General features: G+C 43.5%; 1 protein-coding gene across 1 annotated transcript; it reads right to left on the bottom strand.

Annotated features, from left to right (window-relative positions):
- Positions 1-3: 3 nt before the first annotated feature.
- Positions 4-14,199, bottom strand: LOC309524453 (patched domain-containing protein 3-like). Its single transcript, XM_082242396.1, has 4 exons — positions 12,834-14,199; positions 3,492-3,613; positions 2,117-2,262; positions 4-1,890 (listed from the first exon to the last, which is right to left on the bottom strand). Exons 1-4 carry the CDS (start codon positions 13,614-13,616, stop codon positions 305-307), a joined length of 2,637 nt encoding a protein of 878 aa, XP_082098522.1. The 5' UTR covers positions 13,617-14,199; the 3' UTR covers positions 4-304.
- Positions 14,200-14,613: the final 414 nt, after the last annotated feature.

Raw genomic sequence — 14,613 nt, 5'->3', positions numbered from 1 at the left:
TAATAATAATAATAAATTTTATTTATTATCTGAGGCAAAACTGGGCTCATAGAGGCTAACATCAAATATATGACATATTACCATAAAATCAAGCAATCAATTAAAATACATCCTACATCCTAAAATCAAGTCAGAATCAAAGTAAAGCCCAATCAGATGGCAGCCTGCAAGGTAGGGATGGGGACCTTAAATGCTCACCAGGAAGAGCCCACTCCTGCACTCTAGGTAATTAGTTCCATTATCTGCTCTCATTGTAATATTGTCATGTTTACATTAGGCGGTTTCATAATACAGTATTTGTATCTTAGAGAGGAACTCCTCCAGCACTGGAGCTCTGGGCACTGACTGGAAGCTGTCTATTTGGCATTTTACTACAAAAGCCGAAGAAAGTTAAGAACACAGGAATAAAAATGAGACCGTGAACAGCCCCAAACAAGATCACCAGAAACATTATCTTAAAAAAGGTTCTGAAGATGTAAGAGGATGCCATGGAGAGTACAATAACTCCCAAGATAGTGGAAATAGCTCCCTGTGTAACAGGGTAGCCAAGGATGTACAAAGCATCCACAGCCTTGTCATTCACTTTGTGTTTCTCACTGGCAACAAAATTATAAGAAATATGGGCTGAGAAGTCTACTGAAAACCCTATGCAAATTACAAGGTTGATCATGGATATGGAATCAAGATTCACACTCCAGAAGGACATGAAACCAGCTACACCGACAATAACAGAGGCAATAGCAAAGGTTACCCACAAAGAACAAAGAGGATTGGGAATGAGTAGTAAGGAAATGAGTAGCATGGCTCCAGCAGCAATCACAATAGCTTGAACCGTGTCCTGAGCGATCACAAGATATTGATCAAAGTAAATAAAAGCTGGATGATAAACCATTAACGGTACCTTGCAGTCCTTAGCAAGACCTCTCAGCTCATTTAAAAGACTCCTCTCATCCACTGCAGTAGTAACATTGACTGTCTGTATGAAAAAACGTGATGCTATTATTTCTGTAGCAATAACATAAACATCCCACTTGAAGTCTGGATTAATTCTAAAGAGGATGGATAAATTGTCAATGAAAAGCCTACGGTCATCTATATTGAAAGACATAAGTTTAGCGACATCTTGGTAAGTTCTCAACCAGGACACTGATAAATTCTTGTTGACGTAGGATGAGCTTTCTAGTGCGTTCATACAGTTTTCAACATCTGCACGGACAGATGAATCCCAATAAGCTTTGCTTTCAGTAACAACCACCATAACCCTTGGGCCGTATTCTGAAAAATATTCCTCTTCCCATTCATAATACTGGATGACATAAGAATTATCACTAGCTAGATTTCGAAGATCTATACCTTCTTGGACTTGAGTGCAGCCAAAAATACTACTACCCAAGTACATGAGATAAAGGACTACCACAAGCACCTTGGTCCAGCTGTGCATAAGGAAGGGACCGTAATACTGTCTAAAGAATCCATTCATGGGGTGTTCAGTCTCTGCTCCAGTGGACTCATCAAAAGACCCTCCTACACAGCACATGTTATATGTGCAGCCCTGAGAGTCCTGAGGCTCATTGTTCACTTTCATGAATGTGAGCCAGTGTCTGTTGCTTTCTTCTCGTCTCCCATTTAAAGCAAGAACTGCCCCCAAGAATGTCAGGTTGTATAAGTAGCAGAACACAAAGGCTGTTCCTGTATAGATGCAAAATGCCTGAACGGACTGGAATGGAGTTGCAATTCCAATGTAAAAGGCTAACACGTCTGTGAGGGTTGTGATGGTAATGGATACAGCTGCTTTTCCATAGGTGTCAGCCATTCGCTCTCTGACACTGTCCTTCACTTTAGTCTGCTGCCAGCAAGACACCAGGATGAACATGTCATCAACACCAACCCCTGAAGAATGGCAAATATATAACATATTAGTTCCTATATGTCATGCGAGAAGAGAAATACAGTGATATCTTGAAACTCGAATGACTTGGCTCCCGGAAAAAAAAGGTTCCTTAACGTCGCAAACCCGTAGATATGTAAGAGAATTTTCACCCATCATGATTCTTAAATATATTAATGAAAAGCCCAATGGAGAAGTCAGGAGGAATGTGTACATTTGCTCACTTACCAAGGATAAGAAATGGTGAATTTGCAACTGTGACAACAAACGGCACCCCACAAAAGAGCAGCAATCCAAAGCTGCTGACGACAGATAAGCCTGCTGACAGCACCCCAAAAGCTGCAACCCACACTTTTGTCCGTACACAGTCCAGCCTGGAAAACAGATTAAGAAGATTCTAATTCGATTCAGAGTATCACGGTCCATGTACTAATCCCCCCTCCCACTGAACCAAGCTAAACCCGTTAGCACCACATGGATCGGCTATGCATGCACTGAAGCTGTGTGAAGCTTTGTTTTGAAGCCCTAGTTGCACAAAATATCTCAAAAAAGGATGCAAGCTTCCAAACTCCCCAGAATGCTTCATCAGCTAGACAGTAAACAAACTAAGGAGGGGGGAGAACAAAGTTGGCTGTTGGTAAGGCCATTGAGTCTGCATTCTTAAGATGGAATGTGGGAAAGATGGCCGACATTCAGATGAAGCTTGGTAGATCTACTACCTCCTCCTAATACATAATAATAATAATAATAATAATAATAATTATTATTATTATTATTATTATTATTATTATTTATTATTTCTACCCCGCCCATCTGGCTGGGTTTCCCCAGCCACTCTGGGCGGCTTCCAACAGAAGGTTAAACATACATTAAAACATCAATCATTAAAAACTTCCCTAAACAGGGCTGATTTCAGATGGCTTCTAAATGTCATATAGTTGTTTATTTCTTTGACATCTGATGGGAGGGCGTTCCACAGGGTGGGTGCTACTACCGAGAAGGCCCTCTGCCTGGTTCCCTGTAACTTCGCTTCTCACTGTGAGGATACCGCCAGAAGGCCCTCAGCGTTGGATCTCAGTGTCCGGACAGAGCAATGGGGGTGGAGACGCTCCTTCAGGTATCCAGGACCAAGGCTGTTTAGGGCTTTAAAGATCAGCACCAACACTTTGAATTGTGCTCAGAAATGTACTGGGGGCCAATGTAGGTCTTTCAAGACCAGTGTTATGTGGTGGCCACTCCCAGTCACCGGTCTAGCTGCCACATTCTGGATTAGTTGGGAGTTTCTGGGTCACCTTCAAAGGTAGCCCCACACAGAACGCGTTGCAGTAGTCCAAGCGGGAGATAACTAGAGCATGCACCACTTTGGCGAGACAGTCTGCGGGCAGGTAGGGTCTCAGCCTGTGTACCAGATGGAGCTGGTAGACAGCTGTCCTGGACTCAGAATTGACCTGCACCTCCATGCACAGCTGTGAGTCCAAAATGACTCCCAGGCTGTGCACCTGCTCCTTCAGGGGCACAGTTGCCCCATTCAGAACCAGGGAGTCCCCCATACACTCTCACAAAATGAAAAGATAAAAATTACTTCCCTTTTCTCAGCAATTACCTTGAGCATGAGATAATTGAGAAGGTTATTGTTAAGGTATACGTGATGGAAAACAAAGGGACCACTTCCTTAGTATTTTTTTCAAACTCTTCTTGTCTGGACAATGAAGTAAAATAAGCCACCTGCCATAGGGAGCGGGGGGGGGGGGAGAGAAGGTCACATGTTAAATATTTTCTCTCTCTTAATATATAAATCTATTTTTTTTAATAATATTTATTATTTTTCCAAAAACACTGGAAAAAAGAAAAAGAAAAACAATACAACACATCAAATTAACAAAACAAGACAAAGACAATAAAATAAATCAAACAATTTCATTATCCCATCTTTCATTCACTTATTTCCACGACCTCCTCACACCTCCCTTTTTGTATTCCACTTCTGTTAATTATTTCAGCAATTCCTTTCCATCTTCCTCTGTTTTCTATCCTATAATTATCTTAACTCATTCTAACCTTATTTTTTCCTTTAATACTCTATTAACCTATCTGTACTTAATTCCTTATAATATTTCTACTAAAGCCATATAACTTCATTTCAACATTTTTCTAACATTCATTAATTTCACAATATTTCTGTAGATAGTCTTTAAACTTTTTCCAATCTTCTTCCACCAACTCCTCTCCCTGGTCTCGGATTCTGCCAGTCATTTCCGCCAGTTCCATGTAGTCCATCAACTTCATCTGCCATTCTTCCCGGGTGGGCAAATCTTGTGTCTTCCAATACTTCGCGATGAGTATTCTTGCTGCTGTTGTTGCATACATAAAAAAAGTTCTATCCTTCTCTGGCACTAATTGGCCGACCATGCCCAGGAGAAAGGCCTCTGGTTTCTTCAAGAAGGTATATTTAAATACCTTTTTCATTTCATTATAAATCATCTCCCAGAATGTCTTAATCCTTGGGCACGTCCACCAAAGGTGAAAGAATGTGCCTTCAGTCTCATTACATTTCCAACATTTATTTTCAGGCAAATGGTAAATTTTTGCAAGCTTGATTGGTGTCATGTACCACCTGTAAATCATTTTCATTAAATTTTCTCTTAGGGCATTACATGCCGTAAATTTCATACCTGTGGTCCATAACTGTTCCCAGTCAGCCATCATTATATTATGTCCAACATCTTGTGCCCATTTAATCATAGCTGATTTCACCATTTTATCCTGAGTGTTCCATTTCAACAGCAAGTTATACATTCTTGACAAATTCTTAATTTTAGAATCTAGCAATTCTGTTTCCAATTTTGATTTTTCCACCTGGAAACCAACTTTTTTGTCCAAATTATATGCCTCCATTATTTGATAATAATGGAGCCAATCTCGCACTTTATTTTTCAATTTTTCAAAGCTCTGCAATCTTAGTCTGTCTCCCTCTTGTTCCAGAATTTCCCAATATTTCGGCCATTTGGCCTCCATATTGAGTTTTTTTCTGTGCCTTCGCTTCCATTGGTGACAACCATCTTGGGGTTTTCTTTTCTAACAAATCTTTATATCTTATCCATACATTAAACAATGCTTTTCTGACAATATGATTTTTAAACGCTTTATGTGCTTTTACCTTATCGTACCACAAATATGCATGCCAACCAAATACATTATTAAAACCTTCTAGGTCCAACACATCAGTGTTTTCAAGTAGCAGCCAACAAAAAGCAGCTGATTCATAGTAGAGTTTTAAGTCTGGCAGGGCAAATCCACCTCTTTCTTTAGCATCAGTTAATATCTTAAATTTTATTCGGGACTTCTTGCCCAGCCAAACAAATCTGGAAATATCTTTCTGCCACTTCTTGAAACAATCCATCTTGTCCAAAATTTGTAATGTTTGAAACAAGAACAACATCCTTGGCAGCACATTCATTTTTATCACAGCAATTCGGCCTAACAATGATAACTTCAAGTTTGACCATATTTCTAAGTCCTTTTTCACTTCAATCCAACTTTTTTCATAATTATCCTTAAATAGATTTACATTTTTAGCAGTCATATTAACCCCTAAATATTTCACTTTCTTAACCAATGTTAGTCCTGTCTCTTCCTGAAATTTCTCTCTCTCATTTACAGTTAATTTTTTCTCTAAAACCTGAGTTTTCATCTTATTCAGCTTAAAACCTGCTACTTGCCCAAATTCTTGAATCAGTTCCAATACCCTTTTTGTACTAGATTCTGGTTCCTGTAGGGTCAATACTAAATCATCAGCAAATGCTTTCAGTTTATACTGTTTAACTCCCACTTGTATACCTTTGACCTCTTGGTCCTTTCTTATCATGTTTAACAAAACCTCAAGGACCGATATAAAAAGCAGTGGAGAAATTGGGCAACCTTGTCGTGTCCCTTTCTCAATCTTAAACTCTTCTGTCACCACATTATTCACAATTAATTTTGCCTTTTGTTCTGAATAAATTGCACCTATACCATTTTCAAAACCTTGGCCTACCCCCATCCCCTGTAGATTCTTCTTCATAAAACTCCAAGAAATGTTGTCAAAGGATTTCTCCGCATCCACAAATATCAAGACAGCCTTAGTATTAATATTCACTTGAAGTTTTTCTAAAATATTAATTATATTCCTCATATTGTCAGACAAATGTCTGCCCGCTTGATCTTTATGAATTTCTTCTACTAACACCTTTTTTAATCTTTTGGCCAAAATGTCTGCAAAAATTTTATAATCCACATTTAGCAACGATATGGGGCGGTAGTTTTTGAGCTGTGTCTTTTCAGTCTGTTTTCGGTATAAGTGTAATGTAAGCTTCCTTCCACGACTCTGGTGCCTTTCTTCCTTCCAATATTTCATTACAGACTTCCTTCAATGGTTGTATTAACCAATCTTTCAAAGATCTGTAATATCTTGAAGTCAAACCATCTGGTCCTGGAGATTTACCTAATTGCATGTTCTGAATAGCCCCTTCCACCTCCTGGTCCGTTATTCTGTAGTTCAACATTAGTTGTTTTTCCTGTGAGATTTTGTGTAGTCCATTTATTTTCAAGAATCGATCAATGTCCATTTCTTTCTGCTTCTCCTGTGTATAAAGTTGTTTGAAATACCTCTGGAAACACTTCCTAATCTCCACTGGGCTCTGTATATTTTTTCTTTCCACTTCCAAATTCATGATAGTATTGAATTTTTGTCTTTTTTTCATTTGCCAGGCCAACAATTTCCCACATTTATTTACCGATTCAAATGTCTTTTGCCTCATCTGTTTAATCTTCCATTCTATTTCCTGATTCATCAGCTTCGCATATTGTACCTGGTATAACTTTATCTCTTTCAGAATCTCCTGTGACTTTGGTTTTGCTCTCAGTTTCTTCTCTCCTTCCCCTATCTTTCCCAGGATTTTATCCTTTTTTTCATTCTGAGTTCTCTTCTTAATTGCATTCTGTTGTATTAGGAATCCTCTCATAACTGCTTTGCTTGCATCCCAAATTACTCTTTTTTCCACTGTAGTGTTCATGTTTATCTCAAAATAATCTCTTAGAGTTTTTTGGGCCTTCTTGGTCACCTCTTCATTCCTAAACAAGGTGTCATTCATCCTCCATCTGAAGGAGCCGCTTGGCGTTAATTTCATTTCCATCTTCACCGCATTATGGTCCGAACAAGTTTTGGGGCAGATCTCCACTTTGCTAGTCTTTGGAGCAAGTCCCCTGGTTACCCAGATTTGGTCAATTCTTGTCCACATCATTTTAGCCTCAGAGAAGAAAGTTCCCTCTCTTCCCAGAGGGTTCTTCATTCTCCAAATATCAACTAAATCCATATTTTCAGTCATGTCAAAAAGGGTTTTTGGTAGTCTACCATCTTTGGTGACTACCTGTCTCTGTGCCTTATCCATATTTGTAGACACCACTCCATACATATCTCCCATCAAAATAATATTATAATCCATATAATCCATCAGGGTCTCATGTAACTTCTTAAAGAATTCCGATTTTCCTTCATTTGGTGCATATATACCTAGAATCAAAAATTTCTCTCCTTGTGATTGAATTTCAATTGCTACAAATCTTCCTTGGTCATCTTTAAATAAGAATTTTGGTGATAGGCTCTCCTTTGCATAGAGGACCACTCCTCTTTTTTTAACTTTGTCTGATGAAATGAATTCTTGGCCCAATCTTTTATTACTCATTATTTTCCTGTGTAGCCTTATCACATCTGTTTCTTGTAAACAAATTAAGTCCAAATGTTCTTTTTTCAATAAATGAATGACTTTCCGCCTCTTTTCAGGGGAATTTAGTCCATTCACATTCCAGCTCAAAACCTGCAACGCCATCATGTAATTACGCTAATGTTCCTCCAACTGCACCCAATGCTTGCTCTTCTTCTGTTGGTAGTAATGGTAGCACGTTCACTGGGGAGTCCAGTCCAAAAGACAATGTTGATATGTCCAATGTTCCCCTGTTTGGTGATCTTCTGTCCAATGCTCTCTGCTCTGGTGCTCTATCTGGTGATCTTCTGTCCGATGCTCTTGGCTCTTTTCCAACTCCCTTCTGCAAATCTTCCTCGTACTTGTACAAAAACTTCACTTTATCCTCTACTGATCTTATTTTTATTTTCCTACCTTTGAAACTGAAAGATAGGCCTTGGGGAAACTCCCACCTAAAGATAATTTTATTCTTTCTCAGCAGGGCAACAATATCTCCGTAGTCAGGCCTAAGATCCAAAAGATATTTCGGGACGTCTTTAAAAATTACCACTCTTGACTGTTGTACTTCTAGATTCTTCTGGTAGTGCCAACCCAAGATTCTATCTCTCTCTTCTTTAGATTGAAGAGTAATCAAGCAGTCTCTTATTATATTCTTCTCTTTTCCCCCTCCTCTTCCAAGTCTGAAGGCCCTCACTATTCTAAACTCTTCTTGTCCCAAGTCCAGGTCCCAAAAATCAACAAATTCCTGTGTATGAAAGTCTATCAAACTTTCCTTCTCAAATTCAGGTAGGCCTCTGATCCTCAAATTTGTCTGTTTTTCTTTAAGTTCAATCATAGCAAGCGTCAGCTTATGTTCATCAAGTTGCCTCTGTAGGGCTGGGACTCTCTCTTTCACCAATTGTGTTACTTTACATTCAGCAGCTACAGCCTTTTCCCTAGCTTCCTCCGCAGTCTGCTGTATCAGAGTGGATTCCTGTATCAATTTCTGAATCGTTTCTGTATTGGTATTCACCTTTAGTCCCAAATTGTTTATGCTTTCCGTATTTAAATCAATTTTATTAGTTGCAGCGTCCACTTTCTTATTAAGCTGTTCCAATGAGTCATTTATCTTACTTAACGCAACCGCTAGTACCTCTTCTGATAGCATTCCTTTTGATTTTGGTTGTGCTGATATAGACACAGCAGCAGCCGGAGGGAGGGGATCTGGTATTGAACTTCTCCTAGGTTGCTGCCTAATCTTCCCAGACCTTAATGTTTTTTCAGCAGTTGGCAAATCTATTTTTTCCTTTCCATTTGCCATAACACTTAAACGATTCAAGGTCAGTCCCAGAGTCTCACAGTTTCTTATCTTACAGCTGGAAATTCCCCTAGCTCCACACTTGTAGAACTCTTGTAAAACAACCAGTTTCAAAAACTTCCACTAGGGGGAAACAGTTTCAATTTATGTTACTTGTATTGATCAATAATGTCCTCTTTTAAACACAGTTCAAACATCCAAAGTTAGTTTCCATTTTCTGTTACTATTTATTCCTTTTTAGAAACAACCAGACTGTAGAAACAATGTAGAAACAATGTATTTGTCTTACTTAGCTAGCTGTCAGTGAACGTTCTATACGCTGTCAATGGACATTCCAAAAGACGTCAATCCAGCTAGCAGCCCGTTTCCAGGGTCAGAGCGGCAGTATTCTGACTCTCTTCACTCTCTCCTGCAGGTCTACTCAGTCCACAACTCCCCCCCTCCTCTCCTGCCCCCGAGGGGGGATTAAATGTTCTTTACCGTTGAAATTTTAGTCTTTTGCAAAGGGCTTTCCAAGGCTTCAGCTTACAGCCTTTTTGCTTCAGTCTATTTACAAAAAGGGGAGGCGGACTTCCTGTATTGAACCTCCCCACTTCGATACCAAATTATACGTTTAGAAATCTAATTCTCCCGTTCCAGCTCTACTCACGGGTAATTGCTTTAGATTCAAATTGCCCACAGGAAAAAGTCAGCGCTCTCCGGCAACAGCTATGCGGCTTCGCTCCGTGGAAGAAGCAGAAGACTCGAAGCACCGCACCACTCACCGCACGTCGCTCCGGAACCCCGAAATCGGGTTTCCCCGCGAGTAGGGGAGGCGCAAAAGGTGCCCGCCGAATCCCACGTTCACAGGTTTCTCCTGCCTGTGATTTTTTGCGGGTTTCTGCCTTCGCCGTAGCGGCCAGACCCAATTTTCCACGGGGCAAATTCCTCCCGGTCAGAGGAATTCAGCCATTACCGATGGCGCCAACCCGGAAGTCCTTGATATATAAATCTAAATGCTCACAAGAGTATAAAGACAGGGTGCAATTAGCAGAATATAAGTGGGACCTGAAATACATTTTGCAGCATGGAGTGTTCCTGCTTAGGGGCCCAGGATAGCAAACAATAAAAACATCCTTAAAACAATTCCAATACTGATGTAGACTGGGAAAGATCTCTACTTGCTAAGAGCAAGGTTCTTCAGGAGGCACTTAAAAGACAGTCGCTACAGCGTCTGTGTAATATCCAAGCAGTGGGGAGTAATTCCAAAGGACAGGTGTCACAGCACTAAAGGCCCAAGTCCTACATTGTGCGGAACAGACCTCCTGATCAGGTGGTATCTGCTGGAGGCCCTCAGTGACTTGATTTGCCATATAAGGGGTGAGGTGGTCTTTCAGATAGCCCATCCTAAACAGTGCACGACTTCATACACCAAGGGTTCAAGTTAGGCAGCCCTGCCCTCTTTGAGAATAATTCATTTCACTCCGCATCCCATTGGACACTCAACATTCTGAGGCCGCCTAGCAATTCTCAGTCTTCATTAAGCTGCTTGGTTGGGTTGGCTGAACAAAGTCTCTAATGCCTCAAGTCACCAATGTGTGCACAGCCTATGACTGGCAGAGGCCGCAGGTTAGCACCACTGTCTGGCTTCCAACTTCTAGAGACAGCCACGAGTTTACATAACTTTTAAAATGGGATTAGACAAATCCACGGAGGATAATAATACCGATGGCAACCAGCCATGATGCTATTCCATGTCTCCAGCTTCAGAAGCAGCATGCCTCTAAGTAATGTAAAGGGACTGCTGACCATTAGGTCCAGTCGTGGATGACTCTGGGGTGGTGGCACTCATCTTGCTTTACTGGCTCAGGGATGTGGCGTACGGTCAGCATGACTAAGCCGCTTCTGGTGAACCAGAGTAGCGCACGGAAACGCCGTTTACCTTTCCGCCGGAGTGGTACCTATTTATCTACTTGCACTTTGACGTGCTTTCAAACTGCTAGGTGGGCAGGAGCAGGGACCAAACAACGGGAGCTCACCCTGTCGCGGGGATTCAAACTGCTCGGAAAGCCCTAGGCTCTGTGGTTTAGACCACAATGCCACCCATGTCCCTTATGCCTCTAAGTACCAGAGTGAGTTCTGTTTAATAGGGTGAGAGGGGAAATACATGCTAATGAATGAAAAGCTGCAACAGACTAACCCAAATGGAATAAAACTTACTGTCTGGAGCAGTTCCTATACTTTTCTTCTGGATGCAAAGAGGCATATTAATAGCCTTACACTGAACAGTGTTACTGGCTCCAGTACTCAAACCACATAGTGGTGGGGGGAGGGGGGAGGGAGAGAGAGAGAGAGAGAGAGAGAGAGAAAGGGTGGAACTATTCAGGCCTGGGTAGCACAGATAAGCAGAACTAGTTGCACTAATAACCATCCTAACCACCCTAGCTGAGAAAACAGATACAGTACAAATTTTGCTTGGGCTTGTTAGCCAACCCTCATTTTTAGCAGCCAGTGAGGTTCTGCTTTCTGTTCTACAAATGCTAAGGGAGCAGGTCCTTTTTTCTTTTCATTTTCGCAAAGAAGGGGGAGGGGTTCCTATGAGTGAGGAGCTGTGGGTCGAATGATATGCATTTCGAACAAATCAGCCCATCACACTGACATAATCTGGCGGAGGTGTTGCTAAAGGTTAATTCAGGGCACCAAGCTTTTTGCAGTGGGGCCCAAATCTCAATCCCCTTGCTCCCCCTATTTAAAAATATTTTGAAAACTTTATTTATAGTGCAGTTGGAAGTCCTGCAAAGAATATTACTGTATTCTCCAAATCCCAGTCAACCACCATATTAATTTTCTAGAGGCATCTATAGTGGTGCCCTGCAAGACGAATGCCTCGCAAGACGAAAAACTCGCTAGACGAAAGAGTTTTCCGTTTTTTGAGTCGTTCCGCAAGACGAATTTCCCTATGGGCTTGCTTCGCAAGATGAAACGTCTTGCGAGTTTGTTTCCTTTTTCTTAAAGCCGCTAAGCCGTTAATAGCCGATAAGCCGCTAATAGCCGTGCTTCGCAAGACGAAAAAACCGCAAGACGAAGAGACTCGCGGAACAGATTAATTTCGTCTTGCAAGGCACCACTGTATGCACATCAATTACATATGCAAATTATATGAAAAATTATGTGCTGGGCCTAGGCTCTGGATCATTTAAGTATTCATTTATTTATCTACATAATTTATTAATCATTTTATATCAAGGGTGGGGAACCTTTTTAACCATATCTCTCCCCATCCTGTGGTCCTGTCAAAGTTGGCCTACGGGAACGGGGGAAGATGGTGCCCAAGCAGAACTGAAGTCCCAATGCATCAGCTGATGGGTGGTCCCTTCTGCTGGGATTGGTTGTATGTGCAGCTGATCTAGCCCTATCTCTGCCTGCCCTGTGCCTGACATCACATGTGACATCAGATGTAGGGCAGGGTATGGTTTGGGCAAAATGGCCTTATGGGCCAAATGGTGAAGCATGGCAGGCCAAATTTGGCCCATGGGCTCAAGGTTTTCTGCCCCTGATTTACATCCAAGCATGTCCAAGCTGTGCAAAAGAAGTAATTCAGGAAACAGCATAAAAGCATAAAATGCATTTTTTAAACCTAGAGATTGACACAAGGCATAGTAATAATTTGCATCATTTTGAAAGAGGCACTCCTTGGCATTCTTGCGTTGCCAGAGATGCTGCAATAGCTTGTTTTCTAATTACTTACTAAAATTAAATGTTTGGCCGCCACTGAATGCCTCCACTTGCTGATGCAGGTGCGTTAGGCATGGGGAACCTCTGACCCTAGTGGTTTGACTTCAGATCCCGTTCCCTCCAGTAAGCATGGCAGCATGCGTCAGGCAGACACAGAGAGTCATATCGCGGCTCCATCGTGCCAGGAGACGCTTACCTGGATGGTTGCGAGGTTCAAGGATTTCAGCACGCCCGGGATGCGCTCCAGAAACGTCCGGAGCCAGAGCGCGCTGTCGTTTCTGCGAGAAGCCTCGTCCTCCTGCAAGTAGTAGAAGAGGCGCAGCGCTTTGGCTGCCCGGACGGGGCGCGCCGGCCCATCCCCGGGGCCCAAGTCGAGGCCTCCCAGAAAGGGGGGCAGGTAAAGGGGGTTGGCAGTGAGCGGAGGGACGTAGAGCGGGAAGGTGAGGTCGGGCAGCAGCGCCTGTATCCCGGCCGGGTCGCCTTGCACCAAGCTGAGCAGCGGGTTGGCGCTGCTGCAGTTGTGGCCGGGGCTGCTCCGCGCGCAGAGCCGGGCGAAGGGGAGCGCGGGGCCGTCGGGGCTGCGGAGCCCCCGCACCGCCTGGTCCAGCGCCAGCAGCTCGGCGAAGGCCTCCCGGGTGAGGAGCGAGCCTCCGCCGCGGGCCACGGCCAGGAGGGAGGCGAAGGAGCCCTCGGTGCTCAGCCTCTCGGCCGAGAAGCGCCGCGCGTCGTCGGTGGGGAAGTGCGCCTGCACGAAGCGCCGCTCGCCCTTGGCGGGGCCCCCGAGCGGCGTGAACTGGCCCTCGATGTCGTTGTCCTCCAGGCTGCTCAGGGACGCGAAGCCGGCGCCCAAAGCGGCCGAGAGCGCCACGGGCACGAGCAGGAAGGGCCACGGGTGCGCGCCCACCTGGGCGCCCAGGGCCCGCAGCGCGCGCGACAGGGGCCTCTCCACGCAGTCCGTGTGGCAGTCGAGGGGCGCCATCGCCTTTTCTCTTTCTCCTCCTCCCAGCGGCGAAGAGTTAAGAGAGTTCAGACCGTTATCCGAGTAAGTTAGGCGTCGGGCAGCCCGGCCCCACTTCGCACGAGTTTCTGAAACATCTCGAAAAGGGGGAACTGAGCGGGAAAAGATGGTAAAAATGGCCGCTGGGCGGAGGTTCGCCGTCCGGGAAACGCCCACCCGCTAACCGCCTCAGAAGTCGGTTGGGGGGAGGGAGCGAGGCGATGCTGAGGGAAACCCCGTTCAGCGAAGGCATCGGTTTCTTGGCTGCAATCTGGCTGCTACGTCTGAGGGAAACTCCGGAGAAAATCCAGAACGAGAGGGCGCAGTGCCTTTTTAGCCAAGATGCAATGAAAGTGATCTTTTAACCAGTAGCCCGTTTAACTGGGAATTTCCTTCGTCTCGGCAGTCCTTTTTCCGCAAGGGTGGGCGACCTGCGGCTCTCCAGATGTGCTTGATGACTGGCCGTTCTGGAGAGGGAGTCCTAACATCTGGAGGGCCACTGGTTCCCCACAGTTAATCTAGGTTGTGTTTAGAAAAACAGATGCATATATACCATATTTTTCGCCCCATAGGATGCACTTTCCCCCCTCCAAATTTGAAGGGGAAATGTGGGTGTGTCCTATGGGGCGAATGCAGGCTTTCACCGAAGCCTGGAGAGCGAGAGGGGTCCGTGCGCACCGACCCCTCTCACTCTCCAGGCTTCGCGCACTGGGCTCCCGCAGCTTGCGGAGAGTTGCCTGCATGCTGAAGCCTGGGCGCGCTGAAACTACTGACCCGGAAAAGATTAACCAAAGTTTTATAAATTACTACAAAAAGCTGTATAAAACAGAGTTTAAAGATTAAAACAAAATAAAAAGAGTATTTGTTACAGAATAATTTACTGTCAATATTAGAAGAAGAATATAAATATTTAAATGCCGACATAGAAATAGAAGAAACTGCCCAAGTAATTAAAAAGATGTCAAACGGGAAATCGCCA

The sequence above is a fragment of the Podarcis vaucheri genome (genome assembly GCF_965113315.1).
Source record: "Podarcis vaucheri genome assembly, contig: HAP1_SCAFFOLD_229, whole genome shotgun sequence".
NCBI lineage: Eukaryota > Metazoa > Chordata > Lepidosauria > Squamata > Lacertidae > Podarcis > Podarcis vaucheri.
This window is presented reverse-complemented; position numbering and strand designations above follow the sequence as displayed.